The sequence below is a fragment of the Branchiostoma belcheri genome, unplaced genomic scaffold (genome assembly GCF_001625305.1).
Source record: "Branchiostoma belcheri isolate BF01 breed outbred unplaced genomic scaffold, Haploidv18h27 scaffold27, whole genome shotgun sequence".
Taxonomy (NCBI): Eukaryota; Metazoa; Chordata; class Leptocardii; order Amphioxiformes; family Branchiostomatidae; genus Branchiostoma; species Branchiostoma belcheri.
The window spans coordinates 1,231,004-1,256,394 of NW_017803876.1; the positions used below are offsets into that span (position 1 = coordinate 1,231,004).

Consider the following 25,391-nt stretch of genomic DNA (forward strand, 5'->3'; position numbering starts at 1 on the left):
GGACAGTTTTGAACAAGGTTGACTCCTGTCTATTGTCTATCTCTTGTGTGGTTCCCACAAAATAGACACATGTCCGTGCCTAACGAAGCCATCATTTTGTCGAATACAAACCTATCATTATATTCAGATTCCTAGAAGCCTTGCGAGTTGCTTGATGTTGTCGTGAGACTGGAGGAGGGAAACGGTCTTTCCGCACCTTTATCAGTCTGAAGCGAAATCTCTGCCATGTGTAACCGCCGTCGAAGGTTATCACCCCCAGTTACGGAAGACCTGGACAGTGTAGGATGGTCAGTGTCCGAGCCAGAACTACACACACCACACTCCCATGGACAATAACAAGCCCCCATGTTCTCAGGGAGTCTTGACCTGGAGGCCAGAAAGGGTCAGGATTCTTCCATAGCAGGAGGTGATGTGTGTGTACTGTGCCATCGCATGTCAAAAAGCTTGTTGTAGCTAGATTCTACTGTAGTCAATAGTAAATTCAAATTCGAGACTTGGGTTGAGTTATACTGAATTGATCTGGAGTTTTGATATTAGTAAGACAAGGACCATAGCTTTGATATAGCTAGAGTAGAGCTGCATAGCCTGGCATAAACCTTGTAGCCACAACTAGTAGTAGAAAACTAAAATTGAGATTTGGGTCATCAAGCTGTAACAAACTGATCAGGAATTATGATATCAATGAGACAAGGATCTAGCTTTGATACAGCTCGAAATATATACTAGTACACAGGTATAACGGTGGAAGAGGTTGTATTTGATAACATCGGAGATGATCATCCCACGTGATGTTGGAACTGCATATTGGATACAAGAGGTCTATCTTTGTAGTGATTTTTTGCTGCACCACATTTGTATAAAGGAAATGTTCGTATTATTTTTTAAGAATGCTAACCTGTGGTTGGAAGCCATGAATTAGTTTGAAGAACTATATACGCAACCAGTACTTTAATTTTGGAGAATGTGAGTATAATTTTGGGGAATGTGTGTTCAAACTGAAAACATATTGTTGTAGACTGTACATAGTGTGTGGCATGTTGCATGGCAAATTATGGATTAATGTTAGCTGTTTGGGGAGCTGAATACAAAATGTGGAGTGAAAATCCCTCTTTGTGTCTCCGTATCCCATCTAATTTGCTAGGAGATCGATACATGTTTTATGCATGTTGAAAAAATCCTTTTATGTCGCGACCAAACATGTTATAGAAGCGGGAATGATCGAAATTCATGCTGGCCTTGGCATATTTAGCGCAGTGCGACCAAAAAATGAAGCTGTGGTAATGCCTGCAGACTGCTGTTTCATGGAAATCAGAACAAATATGGGCCCATTTTCACAGCAGATAAATCTGAACGTAATGGACATGTTAAAGCTTTCATATGTTCATGCAGTGATGAATGCTACATGCAGAATCTTCCTAATGACTTCAATTTGAATGATTGAAGCTTCCAACTGTGCTGTCAGACCAGTGGTACTCTATTTGGGTGTTTTGACACTGTTAGATTGTTTTGGAGAAGGGGGATTTAGGCAAGATAGCTTGGTTTTGAAATCTGAGTCAAGTCAGGCAAAGTATTGTATGTAATGGATCCCAGTGAGACTGGTGATGTATTGAAGTTTCAAGTTTTATCCATCAACTTGTACATCTAACAGGCAAGAACCTGAGCAAGTTGTTCATTTTCAGTGACGTTAATTTGTGAAGAGGGGGCAATTAGGAAAAAGAGTTGCACCATGAAGCATCAAGAAGTTAAAGTGCTATTCCTCTAGATTTGTTATTAATTCCTCTACTGACGGAAGCTCCATATGTGTACAGGGCAACTCTGACCTGCTAATTGTTTCCAAAAATTATCCTACAGGACGTGGCATTTCCACTCAATTACAGCCCATGCAAAACAGGATGTTGTTCCTTGTGTTCGACCAGTTTGGTAAACTTCTGCTTTGACTTGGTCCATGCCTGGGGGCACGTGATCATGAGAGTGAACCATTGAGATCCTGGTCAGCTGTAACTGGCTGCAGCTGTTAGCGTCTGGCAAACGGAGGCATGCAAGGCTAGTGGGAGGGTTAGGGATCAGGACCCCAGTGCCATTCCACAGCCTGACAGCTCAACATCCTCCTGAATTATTCCCTATTTCCTTCCCATTCAATATCGGAACTTCAGACTTGAGTGGATATGCTCCTGCAGTAACCTGTCTGGAACCTTGAGGTACAGTCGTAAGTAACGCCTACGCCTAAAGTCTGCTGCTAGCCTGCATTCCTACCCAGCCACTTTATTAATTAACTAACCACTCCTCCTCAGAAAAATATGCTTGATGGATTTTCCCCTGGTCTGGGCTTGGCTGACTGGTGTGGCATGTGAGTTTGCTTGCTGCAGGCTGCATCCTGGCTTGCATTTGTAAGAGCTGGACTGGACAGTGTAACCCAAACATTTTGGGTCTGTATCAGTGTGTGTTTCTTCCCAGTTAGACTTGATGGATGGCTGTGATAGGAGAAGTAGAACAGTCATCTGGAAATGTCTTTTTCAGGCTGATGAAAGTTGTTTTGTAGAGAATTTACTGTTCAGTGTTTGGTCTGGGAATTCGGTGAGTCTAAGCAAAATTTAAATGCCGGCAGGAGTACATGTATCTATTGTTTCTACTAACTAACTTGTGTACAAGGATAATGTTAATGAAATTAAGTTCTGTAGCATGTGTCAGGGTGGAGGGGTGGTGTTTTGGGAAGTATTATGTATGGGATTGTGTTTTGGTTTGTGTAAACTCTCTGTCCTGTTTACTGTACGAAAATTAAATGCCATGCTATCATCCAATTTATACTTTACTACCACTTCACTAAATTTCTCTACACATGTCTTGAATTGAAGCATCTCTTGATGTTTATTGCATTTCAAAACATCAAAGGGCGACCGGGCAGGATGTGGTCGGAACCATTCACAGTTTTGTATTGGGTACTTACATGCTTCATTACTTAAACATGAGCTGAAAGAAAGGTGTTTGTGTTTCCGGCTGTAAAAACACCGGACACCCATGTAGTTGCTTTGGGGGCTCCTATCCTCTGGAACTGTCCAAACAAGCGGCCTGAATACTCGATAATCATTATGAAGGAATATTGCCTCTCTTCATTGTCAATTTATCACATCAGTTGTCCCAGCAACATCTGTACTGTTTGTTGTGTGATTAGCATATAATGACACCGGGGACGGATCCGTGGTACATTTCATTACCACTTCTGATGGGGTGTCCCAAGCGGAGAGGAAGTGTAGCTCGAAAATCCCAGTAGAAGGAGCTCCAGACCATTGGTCCTGTCTGCTGTGTACCTGATCAGACAGGTTTATAAACATAGAGGTGGTGCTTCAGGCAAGGCTGTAAGTAAGATGACTTCAATTTTCAGCATGTCAGATGAGTCTAGTCGAAGTTCCTGTTGGATATTTGTACCTGGATATCTGGTGCACACTGCACAGTGAAATCCATGATCCTAGACTATAGACTAGAGCATGTTGGTAGTGTATTGGCTTGTCACTGGTATTTTAACTTCAAGAAATACGGCATGATTTAATGGCCTGCCTTCAAATTTCAGACAAAACAGTAAGTAAGTGAGTAGCCTTATTCAAACCAAGTTTTGTTAGTGTTGTTGACAGCTGTCCGCACCATGATGAAAAATGATTTACTGTGTCAAGCAGAAAGGAAGTCCGTGTATCAGTTTATCTGAAACTGGAGTTGGCTTTTAATCTTCTGGGATATCTTTTACCAAAGACCAGGGGATTTGTGATGCCCCATGTCAACTTTAGGTCTAATTCAAATAAGCTACGGGAGCCCTTCCCATTCAGAGCGGGCTTCGGTCCTGATCCAGGCAAGTTGTTTGCAGTTATATGGATGATAGCCATGTAACAATAGCAGGGATTTTGTGTACAATATATGGAGCTTGGCGTGACACTGTGGCTATAGCTGGTGTATCGGGATAAAGGTGGGTTGTTCATGTCAGTTTATTCAGGTGACTTTTCCATGGAACAGCTGTAGCCTCATAGACTTCTGGTAAGTTGTATTCATATTTAAAAGTCTTGTTACTCTTTGTTCAAAAGTTTTGCAGGTTTCTTGGAGTTCTGAGTCATTATGTTTCAAAGTCAAACACTGGTATATCATATGGTAGACCTGTATTTTCAGCACCTGTAACAGGGAGGTTTCCTTCCCATATTTAAAGTAATTACAGGGTTTATAGTTTATACCTATGAATAGTGCAAACCTATGATGAAATAGATAGATTAATTTTCAAGTCAGCCCCGCCATGGTCATCTTTTGTCATTACTTGAACCATCCAATTGGCAGTTGTGTTTCCAAGCCATTGATAGGGGTAGAACTACTTTTGTAATGACCGTAATTTGGTTTGTTGAACTTCTGTTTCATTCATAATTCATGGAGGCGTGGTGCCTGTGTGATTTGATGCCCTGTGTGAACAGGCCATGTTGTAGCAGACTTTTTGCCATGTTGTTGACGATGGTGCCATCTGTTATCAGTCTGCGACTGTTGTAAGAGTTGTTTATCATAAGAAATTCTAGGCCTGAACAAAAGGTTTAATCTCCAGCAGTCTGTAGCTTTCAGAAATGATTTATCAGTCAGGCTCTGCTGTTTCCGATAGGTAGACAACTGGAGGTAGTCTGGTCGATACCTTGTGCTGATACCTGTGCATGGAACTATTCCTTACATCTCAAGGGGATGAGAAGTGAGTACTGTATTTTGTTTTTCCTTAGAACTATATAACATAAATTCTAGATTCTTCCTTTCTTTGGTAGCCAAAACTAGTCTCTCTTTTTTATCTCTGACTCTGAGTCAGAGCATAGATATACATTGAACAGCATTGTAACAAAGGCTGAGAAGGTTTATATTATGTCTGCCTTTAGATGCATGTCTTCCTTTCCAACTTCCTAGCTTTGAAAACCACTGACTTAGCTTTCTGTTCGGTCTGGTCATCTTATCATGGCACCAAAGTTTGCTTTGAAGACTTCAGGTCATGCTTTTGATTGAGTTTAGAAGAGTTTCAATATAATTTTTTTAGTAAGTTATCAGTAGTTTTGTCATTGTCATTTTATGTTTGTGAAAAATAATTATGGACCTGTCAACCTGTTTTTGTCAAACTACTTGTCCGAACTATCTTTTTCCACTTGTGAAACCACCTCCTCCCAATTTCCAGGAACCATCATTATAGATCACCACGGCTATGTTTTCGTAGGACAAACTATTTCACATGTAACATTGAAGACCGCAGAAAATGTCCTGTTGGTTAGTTGTGTTTACTGTAGGATGGATGTGCGAAGGGGGCATTAGTGTCAGAAATGGCAACAAATGTGTTTACTCTGTCATTAGCACATACTTAATATCCCAGTGGCCTGCGATGGAACTGACAATTGTTTATATCTCAGAGCCAAGCATGTGTGAAATAAGCCACATTTTTAATGCCTTTTCCTCAATTTATCTAGTGCGTGGATTTATGTTGTGGTGTTTGCGTTAGCATTGTGTCCGTGGTTTGTAGCCTGCTTGGGTCGTACAATGGACCCAACTGACTGTGAAATTGGGCCTACTTTCTTTCGCAAGTTCTGGTATCAGTCGTGAACTCTGACCCGCAGAACTTGAGGCCTGCCTGCTGTTGTTTGTGGCCAGGCGTGCAGAAGCTTAGCGTTAGTCCGAGAAGCCTGTGCAGGGCTTGAAATACTGGGAACATATACACTTTTGTGCACCCAAAATTTGTGGCTGTGCACTTGATTTTTGACGGTGGATACACAGGTGCACCTAGCAATAACTGAAGGGTTACAATGTAGGTACCTAAAGGTACTACCAGCACTGTACACTAGATCAGCATACAGCAAATCTTGACGTTTTTAAGAAGATTGAAAAATGACAATGATATAACTTTTAAAGTTGGCAATAGAATTTCAGATCCAGAAGAGAAGCAGTAAGGGGACTATTGAATTCTACTTAATTATCGTCTCTTGTGCAGCCAATATTTTTCCTCTGCACCCAAAGTTTTCAGGCTAGGTCACAGGACCACCTTTTCCTAAAAGTGAATTTCGAGCCCTGTATTGGTAGACAAGACACCAGATAGGCTGCCCTTGGGTGGACACCTCAAATAAGGCCAATCAAGAAGGGAGGATGTGACTAAAATAGCCTGAAAATAGCCTGCCCTGTCGGCAATTGTCTCCTTAACAAGCCAGAATAACTCGCAAATGGTTCATGGTAAAATGACCCGCTGGTAGTTCACTTGCCTCCCGGCAGTTTTATTCAAGTGAACAACAAAAATAGGAAAAGGAAAACAATCCTGCCAACTAACATATAATTTGCATAATTATAGTACTCCACATCCAAAATATGCCTTCCAAATCTTTTTTTCTTTTTTCCAACTCCAAGTTGTTTTCAAATTAAGTCTTAAATTGTTCACAATATAAGCCAAGTCACTTGCCTGTTCAGGCTTGGCTGGATGCGTGTGTGTGTTTGTGTGCAACACGAAAGGCCTGTAAGCCACACTGGGATAGTTTACTGTAAAACATGAACTGCCTGCTTCACTTTGTATCCGTAAGCATTGGCAACGTTTTCTTATGTCTGTTGAAGAATGCTCTTGACACAGATGGCTGCTCAAGGGTGGGGACTTGTAACTCTGATGTTTTGGCCGCCACCAGGTCCATAAGAAAGTCTGGCATTTTTATCAGACATAGCATATTTTACAGGAGATATGCTTTATAGCTGTGTGTACAGTTGTTTGGAACAAAAAGGGAAATGTGGAATGTACTATTGTAGGCCTTCTCCATGCATTGGGAGTGGTACATACCATCATTACTGTTTGCAAAAGTCTGATTTGTCTATAGATTTATTTTATCAAAACTGCATCCACAGTTTATGGATATTGATTATGTATGTTACCTCAAAATATCTTTCAGCTAGAAGGTAGCATCTATTTGGTATACATGTCCAGTTGTATGTCTGTATGTATAAACACATTGTAATGTAACATTTTGCGCAGGCACCAACATCTAGCTTGCAAGGGCTCTGGGTACACAAGGTGCTGTTTATTGTTTGTGTTTGTACAAGGTGAATATCATGATTTACCTGGCAGCATGGCCATAGATAATTCATTGCTCAACTCAATATTCAATTTCCTCCAGCATATGGCATAGTGGTCTACTAAGCAGACCAAAAGAGGTCAAGGCAACCTGTAATAATAGTGTAAAATATAAAATAAAACAAGGTGAATCTTACTATTTAAAGAAATTTTTATCAATTTCATTTCTTCAAATATATGGAAACAGATCCTGAAACGAGTGTGGGCCATGCGTATGGATTGAGTTTGTTAATATTTCTGTAGCATGAATTTGGATTATTTACATATCATTCGTTACTACAGTGGAATTCAATAACAAGTGGTAAAGATGTACCAGCAAAAACAAATTACGCAGTCTACAGGTTTATCCTGCGAGTGATATGACACTGTACAAATACACACTGAGAATATTGGCCATGGCATAACCTTGGTTTTCCCAGTGTTTTTCCTGTGGGGGTTTTCTCCTACATTGAGGGGGTGTTTCTGTGGCAGCGGAGGGAACTTGTGGAGGTAATTACGTGAGAAGAAACACCTTTAACTTCCCCCACGACCACAATAATTGTTAGACTTGCTGGCTCCTTCCTCAGTCTGACATACATACCAGCTGGTGTGATGGGGAGGGGGCAGCTGCCCCTGCAAGCTCCCGGGTCAGGGGTTGGGTAAAGTTCAGCCTTATTAGAGCAGCAGTTGCAGGAGACATCAGGGTTCTAACAGATTTTCCTACATCAGTACATGTACACCAACGTAGAATTGTGAACATTTCAATTTCCATGTCATGTCATGACATGTCACTTTGAATTTCATGACAGTAACATCTGATTTGGTCATTTCAGAAATAGTAAAGTTCAGCTTTATCAGAGCAGCGACAGCAGGAAACACCAGGGCTCTAACAGACGTACTACGTGTATCCTATAGTCTCCACCAGACTATTTTGCAGGCTGAATAAATAGTAAGAATCAGCGGCCTAAAAAGAATGCAGCCTGCAGGCAAACTGGGCCCTCTAAGGCTGCCCAACGCCCGTGGCCAGCTACATTATTTTTAGGCCGTGTTCAGCCTGCAAAAGAGTCTGGTAGAGACTACAACACGTACACCATATAGAACTGTAAGCATTTCAGTTTCCAGGTCATGTCATGTCACTTTGAATTTCATGATGATATGGTAACGTGTGGGGTGGTCATTTCAGAAAAAAAAGGAGTAAAAATTTCAGGACACCCCGTTTGTTTCAAAATTGTTTCAAAATTTTTTTCATACATCTTTCTTAGATTTATTTAGATAGGTACCAGAATCTTTTGTGGTTGTCATCTTCTCTAGTTTAAAAAAATCAGCTGAATTGCCTACTGTTGCTTTTGTTATAGATTATAATTATCTTGTAAATATCCTCCTGATAATGAAAGTAACAAGAAATTTTGAGAACAGTACTTAGCTCTACTCTTTCAAAAACTGAAAAAGGCCCTTTCTCCAAAGAACATGATAACCATCTTACTGTTCCCATAGATCTAACTGATACATCACTGATAAAAATATGCCTCTGTCCTAATACCTTCCAATCTGTAGTGATGATTGACGGCCAGGGTTTGTTTTGTTTTCTTGTCAGCCGCATCCTGTTCATATGAGGATGTGATGTCTGAGGCATTATCACCATAAATATGATATGGTGTCTCATGTACAGCAAGGCTTGAAATACTGCACAAGTGCAGGTAACATTGAAAAATACCTGCACCAGACAAATTTTACCTGCACCACTCAGACTTTGAGAAGTATGGACTGTTCAGAAGCCATTGCCATTATTTATTTTATACTTCATAGGTGGTAACATTCAATGCAGCAAGTAAAAAGCAACATTTACCTGTAAACCCAGTACATAGACCGGTGCAGGTTAGGTGCAGGTAAACACCAGAAATATCTGCACAACTTTTACCTTCACATATGCAGCCAGTATTTTGAGCCATGTACTGTATAGGGTGTGTCTCCTCTGTACCTGGCACAGGTACCTGACCACAGAGACAGATTAGACATGCAGGATTATATGTTCTTTGTTTCAAAGGAGTTCCCATGTCAAAATTTTATTCCTAGGCTTCAGGCCTACCATGAATCACACTTGGGAAAAGTTACAAAGGATACTTGGTTCAGAAAATTTGATCGAAGGCGATCTCTTTGTTTTAGAAACATTGCATATAAAATTTTTGGATTGAGATCATTCTGAATGCATTGTCTGCCCTTTTCCTTAGCAGAAGTGGGCGTTCGGCGGTGAGCTTTTTTTACCTGGAATTTGACTTCTTGAAGCATGATGCCATTTATTTCAAAACGGTGACATCATGTGTTGTGGGTGTGACTGTTTTGCAAACAGGGGTTGCACTTAGCATTGCGCCAGTCAGGATCTTTTATTGCGCTGCTGACGCAAGTCTCACTTCCTAGGCCACTTCCTCCAGGCACAGGTATCTTCCTTTCCCGTCTCTTTGAAGCCATTAGGTGCACACTACAAACACTAATTGTTGGTTAGTTACAGTGTGCTGCTATTCAGGCTGTTTAAATCTTTATACCTGTTCAGCTGTCATATATTTGGGGTGTCTTTATTTTCTTTGAATATGGGTATGAATGATGTCATGGTGAATCATTCCATATTTATGATGGTGTCACATGTTAGGTGGGTGGATCTTCTTCTAAAGGGTAGTCTGCTATTTACTTTGAATTAGTCTAGGGCTAAGGTGCTTTGCCACACAGTAGGTGCCATATCAAGGTGTGTGCCATTGCAATTACCGTACAAGGTAAGTGATAGTTCTTAGCCAGACTACATGAAAGTATAATTTAGCTTTGGGACAAAAACTATCATAGTATCAGTGTTATGAATAAGATAGATGCATTCCTAAAATGTAGTCCTAGGTTATGTATTTCAAGAGATTATAAATTCAAGAAGTGTTTACTATTGCAAGGTTTAGATTCTTCTGTCGTGTTGTTGAGAAAGAATCCTAGGCACCCTGAGTTGCTGTATTCATTAAGGTAAAACAATGGCAGCAATTTCAACGAAATATGTCTACAAGACTTCAAAAGCCAGACTTAAAAGCGAAGTACAGTTGATTGACAGGTAGAATTTTGTTGTTGTTGTTTTCAAGTGCCTACTTCACAAGGTTTTATTCATTGAACATTGTGATTACATGTTGTGTAATGTAGTTCTTTCGGTCCCTTTGTTGACAGGTGTCATGGCAGGGTATTCTATACTGTACATGTAAATCACTTAATATTCGCGGTAGCAAAATTTCTTGGTCTGAAAAAAAGTGGACATGTTCGGAACTAGTATATGTTTGTGGTGGTAGCAGGTGCAGAAGAAATTATTTGTTCGCAGTAATGATAGAGTGACACAGGGATTACTCTAAGTGTAGCTGAGGCTATCGCTCTTGACAGAACTGGTTGGAGGAACCTGACGGAGGGGAGCAAGGGGCCAGTACCTGGCCTGGGCACTTAGGCAGGTAGGCAGTAGGCATGATAGATTTTGCGGTACAGAAGTGACCGCAAAAAAACGGGGATATAAAAGTATGGTGAATATACATGTAAGGTGATTTACAGTACTGTACTTATTATCCAATGATAAGGTCACTGCTGTCAGTCTGATGTCATGCCTGAGATTCATCAGCATTATGTTCCCTTTATCCAGTTCACATGTCAATCCATTATGATACAGCGTTACATTCTCATACTACATGATACTGGCTACGAAAATTTTTCGTAGCCAGTATCAAGAGCCTCCTTGCACAGGCTGTTTATGGTTAGCAAAGGTTTTTCCAATATCGGTATTACGGTAAATTGTAAGGCAACTGTGAATTTTATACTACATGATATTGGCTGCAGAAATGTTCGTTGAAGCTTCCTTGTACATGTGCATTACTGTTATGGTCAGCAAAGGTTTTCCCAATATCTGCATAAATTGTAAGGCAAAACTAACCATGGATTTCAGACTACATGAAACTCTTCATCAAAATGTCTCATATGCATCAGAAGAGTCAAATCCTTCTTCTGCAGACTGGTTATGGTCTCCAAAGGTTGTCCCAATATCGTCCCGACGGTAAATTGTAAGGCAAAACTAACCGTGAATTCGACATGATTTGCGAGTCCCTCGCCCAACAGACAAAAGAAGCCTCCCGATCCCATTACGGCTGGGAATGAAGTTGTATGGAAAGTCGATTTCCAAGTCAGGGCGACACTGCCTGGGTATTTGTACTTCGCTGGACAAGGTCATAACCGTACATGCAGGCTACCCAGCCAGCCTGGGCGAAACGTAGAGGCAGAATTACTCCGGCATTATTACGTTCTTTATGGTTCACCGGAATATCGGGATGACCCTCGCGGCATGAGTAATGGTGCTCTGTGCGAGGAGCTCTTCCCTGATATATTACCGTTATTTCGCGCTGTCTGTATCGGACTCCTGAAATATATGGAACTGTGGTTCGGGCATTTGATACGGGTAGTAATATATGTCTGACCATAAACCCTGAGAAACCATTACTGATAACCATAAAAATGAATGACCGTGACTTATCGGTTGTAGATGTTTTCCATTTAAAACTATTTGCTCAGGGGTATTAAAACTTGGGAAATAGGAAATGATATTTTCTTACCTTTGATAATGGAATATACTAAATCTTGTCACCTAACATGTAAGTCATATTTTGCGATTATGTGATTGATAACCGTTGTAGGTGGATATGGATTGTCCAATATAACATATATATTCCAATATAACATATATATAGTATTTTATGCTTCATATTAATCTGAAAATGGTTTACCTTCTATCAGATGTAATATAATATGGATAAAAAAGAAGAGGATATATAAGTGTAAAAGTAATGATAAGAAGATTGTTTTAAATTTTTTCTTGCTTTTTTTGTAATGCAAGAGGCAGCAGAACCATACATTGTACTTGAATGGTAAACAACTAAAAACAACAGGTATAATTTATGGATTTTCAGCCAGCCTCATTTTGTTGTTCTGAGAGTGAGATCTTGTAAACAATGACTTATTCATGACAAAAGCTTGGTGAGCTATTCTAAGCCAGTTCATTTGTCTGAAGGTTTCTTTTTCTTGTGTATATGTAAAAGGCGGTTGCATGCTATGGTAGGTACAAGTGGGGTTATCGTTTTTTATTGCTCTTCGTCTGTTATTTTCCAAGTGTGCATCAAAATTTATAACTGGCTTTTGTCTTTACCAATTTCATATTTATAGCAATGAATTGTTAATGGAGTAGGTACAACCTTTGACTTGCAAAGCATAACTAACAGTGGTCACATTTTGATTTAGATTTGGCACAAAACCAAGCTGCTAAAAATGACAGGAAAATATTGTTGGAAAAGCACCAATGTCTGACCTGTCTATTATATATAAACTCCTGCCCATTTCTTTATTGCATGTACATCCCACCCCTATTTCTTCAGCAGGCCTAGGATGGACTTTTGATGAAAGATAACGTCCCAGATTCAGGGACTCTGACTTGGGGTTAATAGCCCCCGCAAGCCGTGCTAGAAACTTCATTTGAAATACCTGTAGATAATTGGGAGATGGGTGAGTGTGGGCATGGGTAATCTTGCAGAAATGGCGGGGTTTCCCCCTGTAAAATGAATAGAAATTGGAACAGACAGGACGGCCCTATTCTGTGCCAGACAACGCCCAAGATAATCCTCGTTTCCAAGCAATTTATAAATTTTTCGAAAGATTACTAATACGTGCATCCTTCTTATCTCCTTAATGGTGCTTATGATTCATCTTTGAATGCATAGGAGTATTGTTCTTCCGTATGAGTTGACCTCGTTAAAACTGATGTGCTAACAGATATTGGTGAGTTATGTGGTTATGTTGGTTTCAAATTGAATTTGTTTGCTTTTCTTTCCTTTGTACATGCGTACCTTTAACGGAAATGTTGTTAGTGACCCGAACATTGATTCTAACGAAGCGTATGTGTGGGAGCGTGTTTTGTATTGAATAGTTGCGTAACTCAATAAGTATCACACTTTTGTCGGGGTAAATGTGTTTAGAAGCCAGTTTCCTACTTGTCCTGAACGGTTCACTCGCAGGTTTTGAAACAGTGCAGATTATTTGAACGATTGTTCGGTGAATGCCAGAGATTAATGAGACTTGCAGACTGTTTACGCTTTTTGTCTGTGATCTCTAAAACTATGGCATATGCAACCTTTTCACCTGACGTGTGTCGAGTTAATGTATTCCACTGTGTTTTCTTTCAAAGGTCACCAATAGAGGCCTCCAGATTAGGTCAGTCTGAGAAATGTGCTATTTTCCCCCAGTAATAACGATAGTAGAAAAGAGAAGATCGTTATGCTTTATCTGTACCAAAAAGCTGCTGCATCATTTGCATGATTGTATAATAACAGCATACTGAATCTGAGTCATCAGCTTAATTGCCGCAGCCTCTCATAAACAGGTTCTGGCTGCTAAAGATAAGGTAGAGAGAGATGAAAGGGATGCAGAATGTTCCTCAACTCCTCCGAGAGAAATTCAGGTCGTCCGGGTCATTCCGCATCCAGGGCTCGTCGGGCCTCGCAAAATTGCCTCCCAGGCAACGAGAAGTTATTGCATGCGCCCCGGATAGGTATTACTTATTGTAGCTAATAATATTTCCCCTCGTCATAATCCGCTGCCCAATTATACAGCTGTCCTGAGTTGTGTACCCTTCATTATTTATTTGTAAATCTCCTTTTGACGGTTGGATCGCCACCCCATCAATTACGCTGTACCTGATTCGCATTCGCCGGCCCAGTTATGGCGTAGCAGCACTAATAACGCGGTAATGATTCTGCCAAAATTGGAAAGTTATTGTCCGTACTTCCCCCAGATTTATTGTTAATTTGGATATGCCTAATATGACAGCCAATGTCACGGTCGATATGCTTCCTTCAATATTTGTATTAAGTTTTGAGTGATCAGCACAACTGGCGAAGTATCAATATGATAGGCATCCCGATGACCATATTTTTTGCACAATATTTTATAATATTGATTATTAGGGAAATAATAGGGAAATTTTTTATTTGGTAGCACTGTTATCAAGTGGTTATTACAGTGCCGTGAACTGCATCATCCTCCTTCATGAAACATTTCACCCCTCGAAACTGTCCAGCAATTTTGGCAAAACATTTAACACAATATTTCCGTTCTTCCGTAATTTTCCTTTTGAACACAAATAGGGGTAGATTGCATTTCTAACCCTTCACGCTCAACCTTGTTATCCCTGAGGCAAATTGACACAGTAATATACACAGCGAAATGAAACCAATATAGCACGGTAAAAATGCTCCCTCACAACTACATGTAGGCTCACCTTGGAAAGGGTATATTGCTGTTTTTTTATTGAAAAACCAGCCACCTAATTGGATGATGGAGTAGCAATAGGCTTTGTGTCCCCCAGTAAAAGGGATGGCAGGTGTTATTATGCACTGTCCTCTCCAGAAACAATAGAATCATGACGTCTATTGTTCCCCCTCAGACCACCATGTACAGGGATGAGCTGGTGTTCAATCCCCACACGGGAATATCCCTAATATCTGAATCGATCCTCCCCAATTTTAGTACTACACCTCAGGGCGGTCTTACCGTATCACCCTGGTCTACAGAGAGTAGATACGTGAGAGACAGGGGTGTTAAAAACTGCAACATCAAAGTCGCAGCCAGCAGCTTGTGTCCATTTTAATGAACCGGGTCCGATGTGTACTAGTACTTGCACAGCCCCCGAGGCTTCAAGTTGGTATTTATGTATGCATGATGGCATTGTCCTATCATTTCCATAAGAGTCAGGGATGCATGCAGGGGGCTGTCGATTTTCAATGATCCTAGGACATGGAGGGTGCAAGATGAGCATCCCGATTGAATCAAAGTATCGACATTCCGAGTCAACATATTTGCATCACCAGCAAGTAACTGTAATCAGACTTGCTCAACCGTCCTTCAGATGGTACCAATCTACTAGTACCAATCCTGTAGAGCGTTGCAAAAAAAAAAGTTGTTTGAAACATGTGTGACTCGTTTCCTCAACCCTTAGCACCCCTCCCGTCAGGCCCACATGGTCTGTCCCAAATCTGATTGGATCAGGATCACTGAAATACCAGGATAGATTGGTCTGTGGCAGTTAAATGTTTTCTTAGTCACATTTGCTGCATGAGTTCCTGGGTGACAGAGAAGGGCGCACGCCGGAATACTAACATCAACCTCCTCTCTCTCTTCCTGTGACACTCCAGGTGACAGTATGGGTTGCAGCGTAAGGTGGCAGTGGTGGTGGTGGTTACAGGCTCTCTCCCTCCTATCTCTCTCCGCACTCTTCTCAACAGGTAAGGCTACTAATACTGTGTTCTCAACTACCAGTCAGATCACTTGATGTGTGCGTCTAGAAATAACAAAGACGCATGGCTGCTTTGCCGCGTTTCAGATGTGTATTACACCAAACCCTGTTGTTGACACAGAGAGCCACTCGAGGCTGAAAGGCTACCGTATTATTGTATTTCATACCTGGTTGAAGAGTTAAAAGAGTGCTAGCTGCTGCGCGGGGAGAGAGCACGCTTTCTGCCAAACTTGACAAAGGGGCTTGGCCCTATAGTTTACACTAGCAGGGAATGGGGCTTCAGGCTGGCTTAGGTCTTGTTGCCTTTGCTCAATTGTGCATGTCTGAATTGTAAATGAAGAAATCAATGCCTAGGAGATACACATCTCTTAAAATGCTTCCTGTTTAGAACATTTCACCCAGACTCCCCGTGTTTGCAGTGGCTTTAGAAGAAAAGGAGGATTGCTACCTTCTAGTCCTCATGAAGTCTCATGCATATCATTAATGTCTGCTTGAATTATGCATATTCAATGCATATTGGTGTGGTAATTTTGTGACCTTTATTCCCTGAGTGCTGCTCTCAAATTGAAAAAATTGCTCTTGAACACTTTTTTTCTAAATTTCTAAAACGTCAATAATTTTCCTACACAGCAGGATATCTTTCCACCTTTTCCAAATCCTTGCCATTACTGCAATATTAGTGATATTAGTCACGGCTTACCGCAGGGCAGGAAGGGAAGTCTGTGCCCAGAGTTGTCATGTTTCCTTATCCTTTGTCCCTGTGTGCTCATCTGTGTGTTGCTACTCCAGTGGTAGAGATACTGTTTTTTCTGCTGCAATATTGCCAAATGTCAAAACTTTGTTCTGCAATTCAAAAATACTTTCTGCAAAACCACACATTACAAAATTGCATGTTTGCAATCATTTTACATGCAAAATTACCTGTATATTATAGAGTCAGTTGTAAATACAAAAGCTCTTGAACACCATTGAACCCCTAGCCTGATTTTCAGTCTGCAAAATTGCAGGTTGGTTAGTTTGAAAATATTGAAAATGTCTCTGCAAAATGCAGGTGGGTGTTTAGATCTGGACTTTTAAGTGAGTAATTGCAGAAAGTATTTCTGAGTTGCCGAACAAACCTTTGACATTCTGCAATATTGCAGCACTCTGAAAAAAAGTATTTCTACCACTGCATGTTTTTTTACGTACTTGGTAGGCCAGAGTTGTCATGTTTCCTTACCCTAAGTCCATGTGTGCTCATCTGTGTGTTGCCACTCTGTTCCAGTCCACTGCCAGCAGTATTTCCTCACCGAGCCGGAGGACGCCCAGGTCCTGGCAGGAGGCACCGTCCTGCTGAAGTGCAAAGTCGGCGACAAGGCCGGGATGCTCCAGTGGGTGAAGGACGGCTTCGCGCTGGGCGAGGAGAGGATCGGGCCGGGGTTTCCGCGCTACACCCTGACGGGTGACAGGGCGGCTAACGAGTACAACCTGCAGATTGCAGACGCGAACCTGAGAGACGACGCGGAGTTCCAGTGCCAGGTTGGACCTCCCAGCCCCATCGGGTCCCATGCAGCAAGGGTCACCATCTTATGTAAGTACTGTACTGTCAGTCTGACATTTCTTTTTATTTATGTAGTACGATCCCATGCTGCAAGAGTCACCATCTTATTAAGTACTACTGTCAGTCTGACACTCTAATCTATTTGTGGTACCTTGGTCCCCCAAGTCAGGGTCATTGGGGCACTGCATGCGGTGGTATCTAATCGTCTGCCTCCATCACTCTCAGTTGTGTGTTAGGGTTAAGGTCTCTGCAAAGTTTTTTCCTCAGCCAGACACTTCTTTTTTTAGTTGTGTAGTACCTTGCGAAAAAGAGTAAGAGCATGCCCTGGTGTATGATACTACTCTCTGAAAGTTGGTGATTCACTGCAAATCATCTGGATGGAGGCCTGGCAAACCCGTCTCTTATTAGCCGCACAGACCTTAGAATAGTGTTTGACATTTAACATTAATAGATGTCCGAATAAAACAAACAGTTGTGATACACATGTTATACCACATGCACCTTAACGTATGCTGTAAAGATCCAAATTTCAGGTGTCCCCAATTTTCCACAATGTTAAGCATGTAAGCTGTCTTGTTTAATTACTTTATCATTCCGACGAAGCCAAATCTCGGCTGTCAGTATCATTTGCCACTGGAGAGTAGCGATTGGCTGAAACTTTATCTTCTCCCAGTATATCAAATTCAGGGAAGGAGTCAGTCATCTTTGATCTTCCTTACACTGTCCAGGAAGGTGTCATGAGTATTTGTCATCATTTCTAATGGAAAGGATTACCTAAGAACAGGTGATTTGTATTCACAAAGTTTGCTTACCTTTTCTGTAACCTAAGTAAATAACTCACAATCATCCTTTTTCTACAGAGGTTTGACTTAAAGAAATTCAAGCAAAAATGTTTGGTGTGATTTTTATTTTGTTCTACAAAAAAAATTCTAGCAAAAAGTATTTGCTGTTCAGATGTGAAATATTCAAATAACATTGTAGAATTTATGCCTTTCAGCTGGTCAATGGACCCTATCAATGCCCTCTTTAAAAATCATGTTGTGATGATTGTTTTCTTGCTTTCTAATGGATTGAGCAATGAAAAAAATGTAACCGCAGAAAAAACACTGAAACGGTTAATCTAAAAACATCTTCCGTCTTCCTTAATAACATTGTCCCAAAACTGGATCATTATTTTTTCATGGTTTGAAATGGATGGGTGATTAAAGGCAGAAGATACCTTTGTTTATAGAAGATGTCACCAATTGATTGAAATGTTATCCACAGGTGGAGTTTCAGAAATGTTCCCTTGTCATTTGCAAACCCCTTTTGTTTTCCACTTCTGAAAGTTTAATGAGTACACAACTTAACTGGAAACAAGAAGACGAACTAGAATAGAAGACCTATTTTTTTACCCATAGATCATGATATGATCCAATATTGAAGGAGAGGTTTTTTATCTTCGAATGTCACCCTTGATAAACTTGTTATGCATACTGTAAACCTCATCTTTCTTTTTATAATAAAAAGGGAATAAAGGACCTACAAAAGTAGGATCAAAATCAAAACAAAGTTTTGACATCATTGATTGATAATTTATTTTGCCTGGCAATCTTCTACAAGATTGGTCATGATTTTTTAATGTTCATGATAGTCAAATGGATGAAGGATTAAGGTTTAAACAATAGGCGTGCAGCATAACAAAGCACAGTTTGAATTGATGATGACATGTCATGGAGTTAGTACAAGAATTTTACATGTTCGCAATGAGGTCAAAGAACAATTAACAACAGTCTGGTGTATGTCATTTAATGGACAAAACTGTTTATTGTTTATTAGACCGATCTCCATTAGTTTGTACAGACATCATTTGCCATACATACTATTCTTCCTGGAGTCGTTGACTACAAACTACTTTCATCACAACATGGTAAGGCTTAACTACACACTACATAACCACACACAACATGCACGTAGTACCGAGACGTCAGAGGTCGTAAAAATAAAATTTAGACAAAGATTCATATTTAATGGACAGAACATTTTGGAGAATCTCTAGTAGATATATTGATATTGCCGGGTTGTCATGAGTTAGATTCAGCCAGAACATAAAGCATTGTTCGAATGATCTCTGTTTGTAGAATCCATAGCTGTAAAATTTATGGTGAGTGTTTCCTTTGTGACGAAACAAAGCTCAAATTTTACAACTACAAAGCTTTGTTCAGAGCTCATTCAAATTCTGTGCAATCATAGTAATATTAGACAGCCAGAAAAAGCTCAAAGAGAGAAAAGCAGACACAGTTTTTTCTTTCCCACAGTAGAATGACAAGTTCCCTTGACCACTATGTGAACAATAATAGCTGTTGATAGCTCCAGTCATATCTGTAGGCTATGAAACTATTATAGGTTCATGTGTAATGGGGCTGCTGGTGTTATCGTCCCATCTGCCCTGAGGCTAACCACCTGTTTCAGCACCTGTCTGTTACGGGCTATTGACTTGAAGTAGGAAGTACAGTAAATATTGCAGGATACAATGTCTAAGCTGGCTCTGTTGGATTAAGTATGAAACATGTGAATTAGAATTGCCATTGTCTTGGATGTCAGGTAAAATATTATAGTAGCGGGCAAAGCTTGCAAATCTATTTATCCAGACTTGACAAAAAAAATACAGGAGATAAAAAACACATATCCTGATTGTAGGAATTAAGTTGCTCTCTCTTAGGCTCGTTTAAAATATTGCATGTTTTAAAACATACCATCCTATATTACAGCATTTGATCATCATAATCAAGTCTAGCACTTAATACCCAAGCTGATCACGCACTTCTGTCAACATATGCACGGTACACGTGCACGGTAAATAGGCTGTCTATCTTTTGTCAAAATCCAAAGTAACCATTTCCCATTTGTGAATTCGGATGCGGGGCTGAATTGAAAAATAAGGCTAAAATTAATCCTCATGCACTAGTGCATGTACGTGCCCTTCTTCATAATTGTGCATGTATGGCGTGCTAGCATGCTGTGAAAATTTGAAGAGGCTTTTAGTTTTACATAAATTCAAGGTGTTACCTTGCCTAGCACCTGTCTGTAAAATAGGATTACGCTGCAGTCGATCCCATATGTCTCACTGCCACCAGACAGTATGATTGCCTCTTGCACAGAGAACATGCAATTATGAAAATGTAGTGGACGAATAATATATACTTACATGTGTGTAGATGGTAACTTTTTAAAAATTTGGAACAGTGCTTTTGTCACTCGAGTAAAAAAAAACAGAAAACCATAGTGTGGACAAAAAACCATAGTGTGGACAAGAAAACCATGGTGTATACATGTAAAACCATATTGTGCACAAGAAAACTATAGTGTGTACATAAAACCCCTAGTGTGCACATGTTTTCCATCTAGTGCTTGTACTGTACCAACACACAAAGCATACATGCAGTTTGTCCATTTAGGTAACTCCTTTCAAGGCCCAGCAATTTTGTTGCCCCAGCTTTATCTCCTAGGTGTGCAGCATTTACATGGTTTTAGCACCTCCTGCAGCTTGACTGATAGGCCATGCAGGTGGGTAGAATGAGGTGGGTGCCAGCAGGGAGCCATTAACACCTGGTTGTGATGAACCCTTCATTTGCCTCCCCACTGATACAGTTATTCCTCCTGTCTGGACGTTTTAAGGGCGGTTACAAGTTTAAAATGCAATGGCACCAAACAGACCAACCTCGTATGCCACCGGAAACACCATATATAACTAGAGAGAGCATCTCGCCAGAACATACTGCGCCTGTGCATAGCACTTGGGCAAATGCTGTGTCGGAAAAGATTTCATCTTCAACGGGCAAAATGCTGATGCAACATGACCAAACATCCAATGAAAACAGTGAGAAACAGTTTCTTCAAGGCCCAGTACGTTCTGCTGATGAGCATATATATAGGGGTTACAACTTACACCGTTACAAAATGATAGGCATCCTAACCAGAGATAATTGGGAACTCAGTATCCTCATAAAGTCTCGGAATCCTGCCCAAGGGCCATCAGTCTAGATCATTATCACGATTTTGTATCTTGCACGGTAATCATGCATGTATTATGTTTCACCCTATAAAGTAACAGTAAAGGAAAGTGAGTCAGGGGATATGAGAGGTGTGTCTCTGTGCACATGTGAAGCATGGTGTGTAAAACTCTAACGTACAGACTGTGTGACTGGTCACCCGCTGTGCCGGCGTGCACTGTCTCTGGTCCTGTAAATTGGAAACACCAACTAGAGACTAGACAAGTCAATCCTGATGGAAATAAAACACCTACCTTTGGATCAGAAAAAACACTCGTATACTTAAATTAAGTCTTAATATAACATAAGTAACGTCGTTGAAGAAGTGCTTGTTAAGATAATGACATCGCTTAAAAGGTGGTATGCAAACACAACCTTGAAAGTTTAAGATGTACCGAAAACTCATCTTCACAGACCTTCTTCGTTAACCATTAAGGAGCATCACTGCATGACAAGGGCACAGTGCTTGTCTGTTGAATGTCCGTTGAGTGGACTAGAAGTGATGTTGACTCGGTCCAACCTGAGAAAAGGATCCAGGGGCAGGTTGACGACAGCTGTCATCAGCAGGCCAAGTCCAAAGTCAGCCACCAAAATGCCAAAACTTCTGCGACAAAACAGAAAAACGTTTACAAACGTGGGAAGGCCTTTGCTCTCAGTAAATTCATAAGCTTTTTTTATAATGACTAGTAATAAATGTACTAGTATGCAAAAACATGACTTTTACTGGACATTACATTAGAAAATGTTTAGTGTCAGCAGGAGCACTCTCATATGGACTTGATACAGGAAAGGTCTGCAGACTCAGTCTGATGACAGCTTATTGTGTCTCCGACACTGGACAGTACAGAACATGTTGATTCCACCTTTCACACAAACAGTTCTTGCACAGTGTCTTTGAAGATTCGTGTTGATCTTTATTTTGGGCTGTACTAAAAAAAGAAGTCAACTACTAAAAATTTCTAGTGGTTTTGTGTGCAAGGAGTATCTGGTAAAAACTACAATGTGATGTTTAGTGTCAGTGGACTCTGTAGTGCTGATGTTGATTCAAGGCAGCTGGATAAGACTTTCCAGACATACTTTGAAGACAGCTATATCATTATCATGGTACTGTAGAAACTGGACCCATCCAACTCATAAACACCAAGCAGATCTAGATACGTTCAGTCCTCATGCCTCAAACCATTGTAAATACACAGGTTCCAGTGTACCATCAGCTTTTAAGGACACATGTGCAACCAAGACTCACCAGCAGCTGTATTATGTTTGTCTGGTCGTAAGAGAGGGTATGCCATGCATTTTTTTTGCCCCAGAAAGATAACTGCAACAGAAAAACATGTCTACTGTCACAGTGCTTGTTTGATACATGTCACATGTGTACAGACAAATGAAAGCATGTGCATGCAGGTTGCCACCACCATTCTCCTGATTCTAGGAAGACTATCATGTAATCATTATGTACATTTGTATGCTAAGTTATAACTGACTACATGTATGTCCCGATTTATATGCAAGCAAAAACTTGACACTATGAAAACTGTGTAAGCATGCAAACGTAGGAAAACAACGGTATATCAATTGTTTTCTACTTGTAATTTGACGTACACCAAGAATGTATGTTCAAATTGTAATCTAGCCCTCGAGGTACCATACAATCTGAACATATGTAAAGAAGCAGACCAATTCACATGCAGGAAAAATGTATGTCCAGTCAGCCATCATAGACCAAAGCAAAACCCCGCCTGGCCCTGCCTGTGTTGAGTATAGCCTGCTACAGCAGTTCCTCTGTTTGTTTATCTTATAAGAAGGAGATGAGGGAGAATCTACTGCCAGCACCTCAATTGGCCTGCTGCCTTTTCCTTATCAACCATCAGAGATAAGTATAGTTAGAGGAACCCAAACTTGGGGAGATGAAGAGACGCCGACTTCCTCGTCCCCTGATCTGTTTACGCGGACATGGACTTTGTTTCTGTACCTGCCTCTTGTAAGACACATCCAGATAGCGCCGTGAGACGTGTCACCTGTTGAACAGGGCATCCTTTTGTTTGAGGAGAAACTTGACGCTTGTTTAAGTGGGGGGATGAAGGCAGGAGAGGAAGTGGCTTCTTCCTTATAATGTATACAAAGGCAGGTACTGGGGAGAGTCAAAATGTTGTGGGAAACGGAACCTCGTGCTGATCTCAATGTTGTTGTTTCTCGTCTGATGAAAGTCAATCATGTCGGCCAGAAGTGTCCGTCTACAAATCTTCCCAAAGAAGGCCAGTTAGACCAAACTTTTAGCAACAGAGGTTTGTCACAGGTTGCCCAAGGAAAAGCTGTTACTGGCAGGATGTTTGGTATGAAACAGCAGTATTTTGGTACAGATCAACTTCTCCAAAGTTGACCTCTTCTGGGTCAATGCAAACTACATCCAGAGCTATTTAAAAGTTGAACATTTTGTTGATCTATTCGGCACTGAAGGACAGTAACTTTAGACATTGTATATACAAACCATAATGAGTCAAAGGAAGCAACATTGCAGTGTTTTGAAGATGGTTTGTAATACTAATATTTACCCGCCCCCTCTGTTTTAGATGTGAAAGGGGTATTTTGGGGTGATACATGTATTGAGAATGGAGTCAGATTTGGTCTTGTCATCTTGGTCTCTCAATCCACAAGTTTCTTTGATATGTGGCAACCCTCCAGACTAAATTTTTAGCTTAGGAGCGCATGCGCTCCTAGCCTCAAAAAGTTAGGCGCGCAGGCAAACATTTGGGCGCGCACACAAAAAATCTGGTAGCGCAAAGTACTTTTTTAATTTACAAGCCAAGAGAATAATGTACCTAAACAGACAATTAATTATTCTTTCATTATCATAGAAACAAAATAACAATTCACCATTTGTATACTAAAAGAATTGTAATAAATGAAAGACCAAACAATGATTTTACATTTGACTTTAATGTGTTCAAAGTCACCTCTCTTTAATGTGTTCAAAGTCATCTGTCTTTAATGTGTTCAAAGTCACACAGGCCTAGGAAACCGACATATCAGTCATTAGGCCAGGCTGACTGATATGTCGGTCTCCTAGGCCTCTGTCCGCTGTGCAACCACTTTTGGATTGCAGTTGAAGGGTCAAAGCTCTCAAGTGATGGTCCTTCCACTGTGATCCTTATCAAGTCCTCCACAGTCTCAGTTGACAGGGATGCCCTGGCATCAGACTTCAGACGTCTCTGTGCAGAAAATCCCCGCTCACATTGGGCAGAAGACACTGGCATTACCAACATGATCTGCACCAGGTGCAGAATGTTCTAGAATTGAAAAGGAAATAAGAAACACTTAGGAATATATTAGCCATGCTTTCAGCACTGGTTTGCTCAACATAATACATGTAAATTCAGAAAAATTAAGCTGCAAGACCTTCAGCTAAGTTTAATTATTGATTACTATTGATTTTTAAGTATCTCTGTCAACTCACCTGGAATTCCAGACAGTAGGGCTCCTTAGTTAGCATCACCTCGTAGAGGCTGAGATAGCTCTTGTCCATGAAGTTTCCTGCAATACACGTCTTCATCTCCTGGAACTCAACTCTTGCGAGGTTCCTGTTGCAGCCATTCCTGGATGAAAAATGACAAACAGTAAATATAATATGTATTAGTCAATTACACGTACATGTAAGACTACAATAAACACAATGTTTTGAGCTCATATATAGCTGATACTTACCTGTCAAGGACAGTACTGAAATATTGCAGGAGGAATTGCAGCTCTTCAGTTCCGTGGTCAAGGAGTTCTTGTCTGTCCTCGGGCCAGTTGTCGTGGTTAAAGATGTTAAAGCACCGTATGGCTTTCCCAGGCCCATGTCCATACTCAGCTCCTAATAAGGCAGATAATATTGCACACAAATTGCTAGAAGATAAAGGAATAAAGTACATGCAGATCCATTTGTACACATGATTTTGCTGTAAAATTATGTAAAAGCCAAAGTGGCACTATACATGCCTGTTCTAAGAGGAACGGAAGACACAAAGTAAAAAAGAATATGACCAACCTAGCAAACTACTGAATCGTAGCTGTAGCTGTTCAACAGTAGCAGCTACTGTCCTCGCAATGAAGTTCTGGAGTTTGGGGGCTGCTGTCCGTATGGGTTCATCCCGTGCCACTTGGCTCATCTCACCTCTCTTCAAAGTTATTTCCTGTAAGTTGACAAGATGCACACAAATCAAAGTTAATAATTTGTGACCACTTTACACCACAATGACTCTCAGTATCTGTAACATTTCTCTTATATGTTTTGTCTACCATACATGGCAGAGAATGTGCATTACTCACCCGATACTTGAATACTGGTTCTTCTTCCTCATCATCATGTGCCAGCCACTGGCTCCTCATAGCTTCCTTGAAGGAAGCTAGCCTTCCCTCAGGTACTGGTCT

At 40.6% G+C, this 25,391-nt stretch overlaps 1 protein-coding gene across 11 annotated transcripts in view; it reads left to right on the forward strand.

Moving 5' to 3' along the window:
• Window positions 1-25,391, forward strand: part of LOC109472226 (nephrin-like) — a 101,193-nt gene that overhangs the window by 14,192 nt on the left and 61,610 nt on the right. For 10 of the 11 annotated variants that reach the window (XM_019771833.1, XM_019771828.1, XM_019771831.1 and 7 more), the window contains exons 2-3: window positions 15,310-15,399; window positions 16,675-16,980. In XM_019771833.1, the coding sequence (XP_019627392.1) occupies window positions 15,318-15,399; window positions 16,675-16,980 (388 nt within the window). In that variant the 5' untranslated portion in view covers window positions 15,310-15,317. Of the gene's footprint in view, window positions 1-1,986; window positions 2,199-15,309; window positions 15,400-16,674; window positions 16,981-25,391 lie in introns of those variants that run through there. The other variant, XM_019771829.1, reaches the window with a different exon arrangement.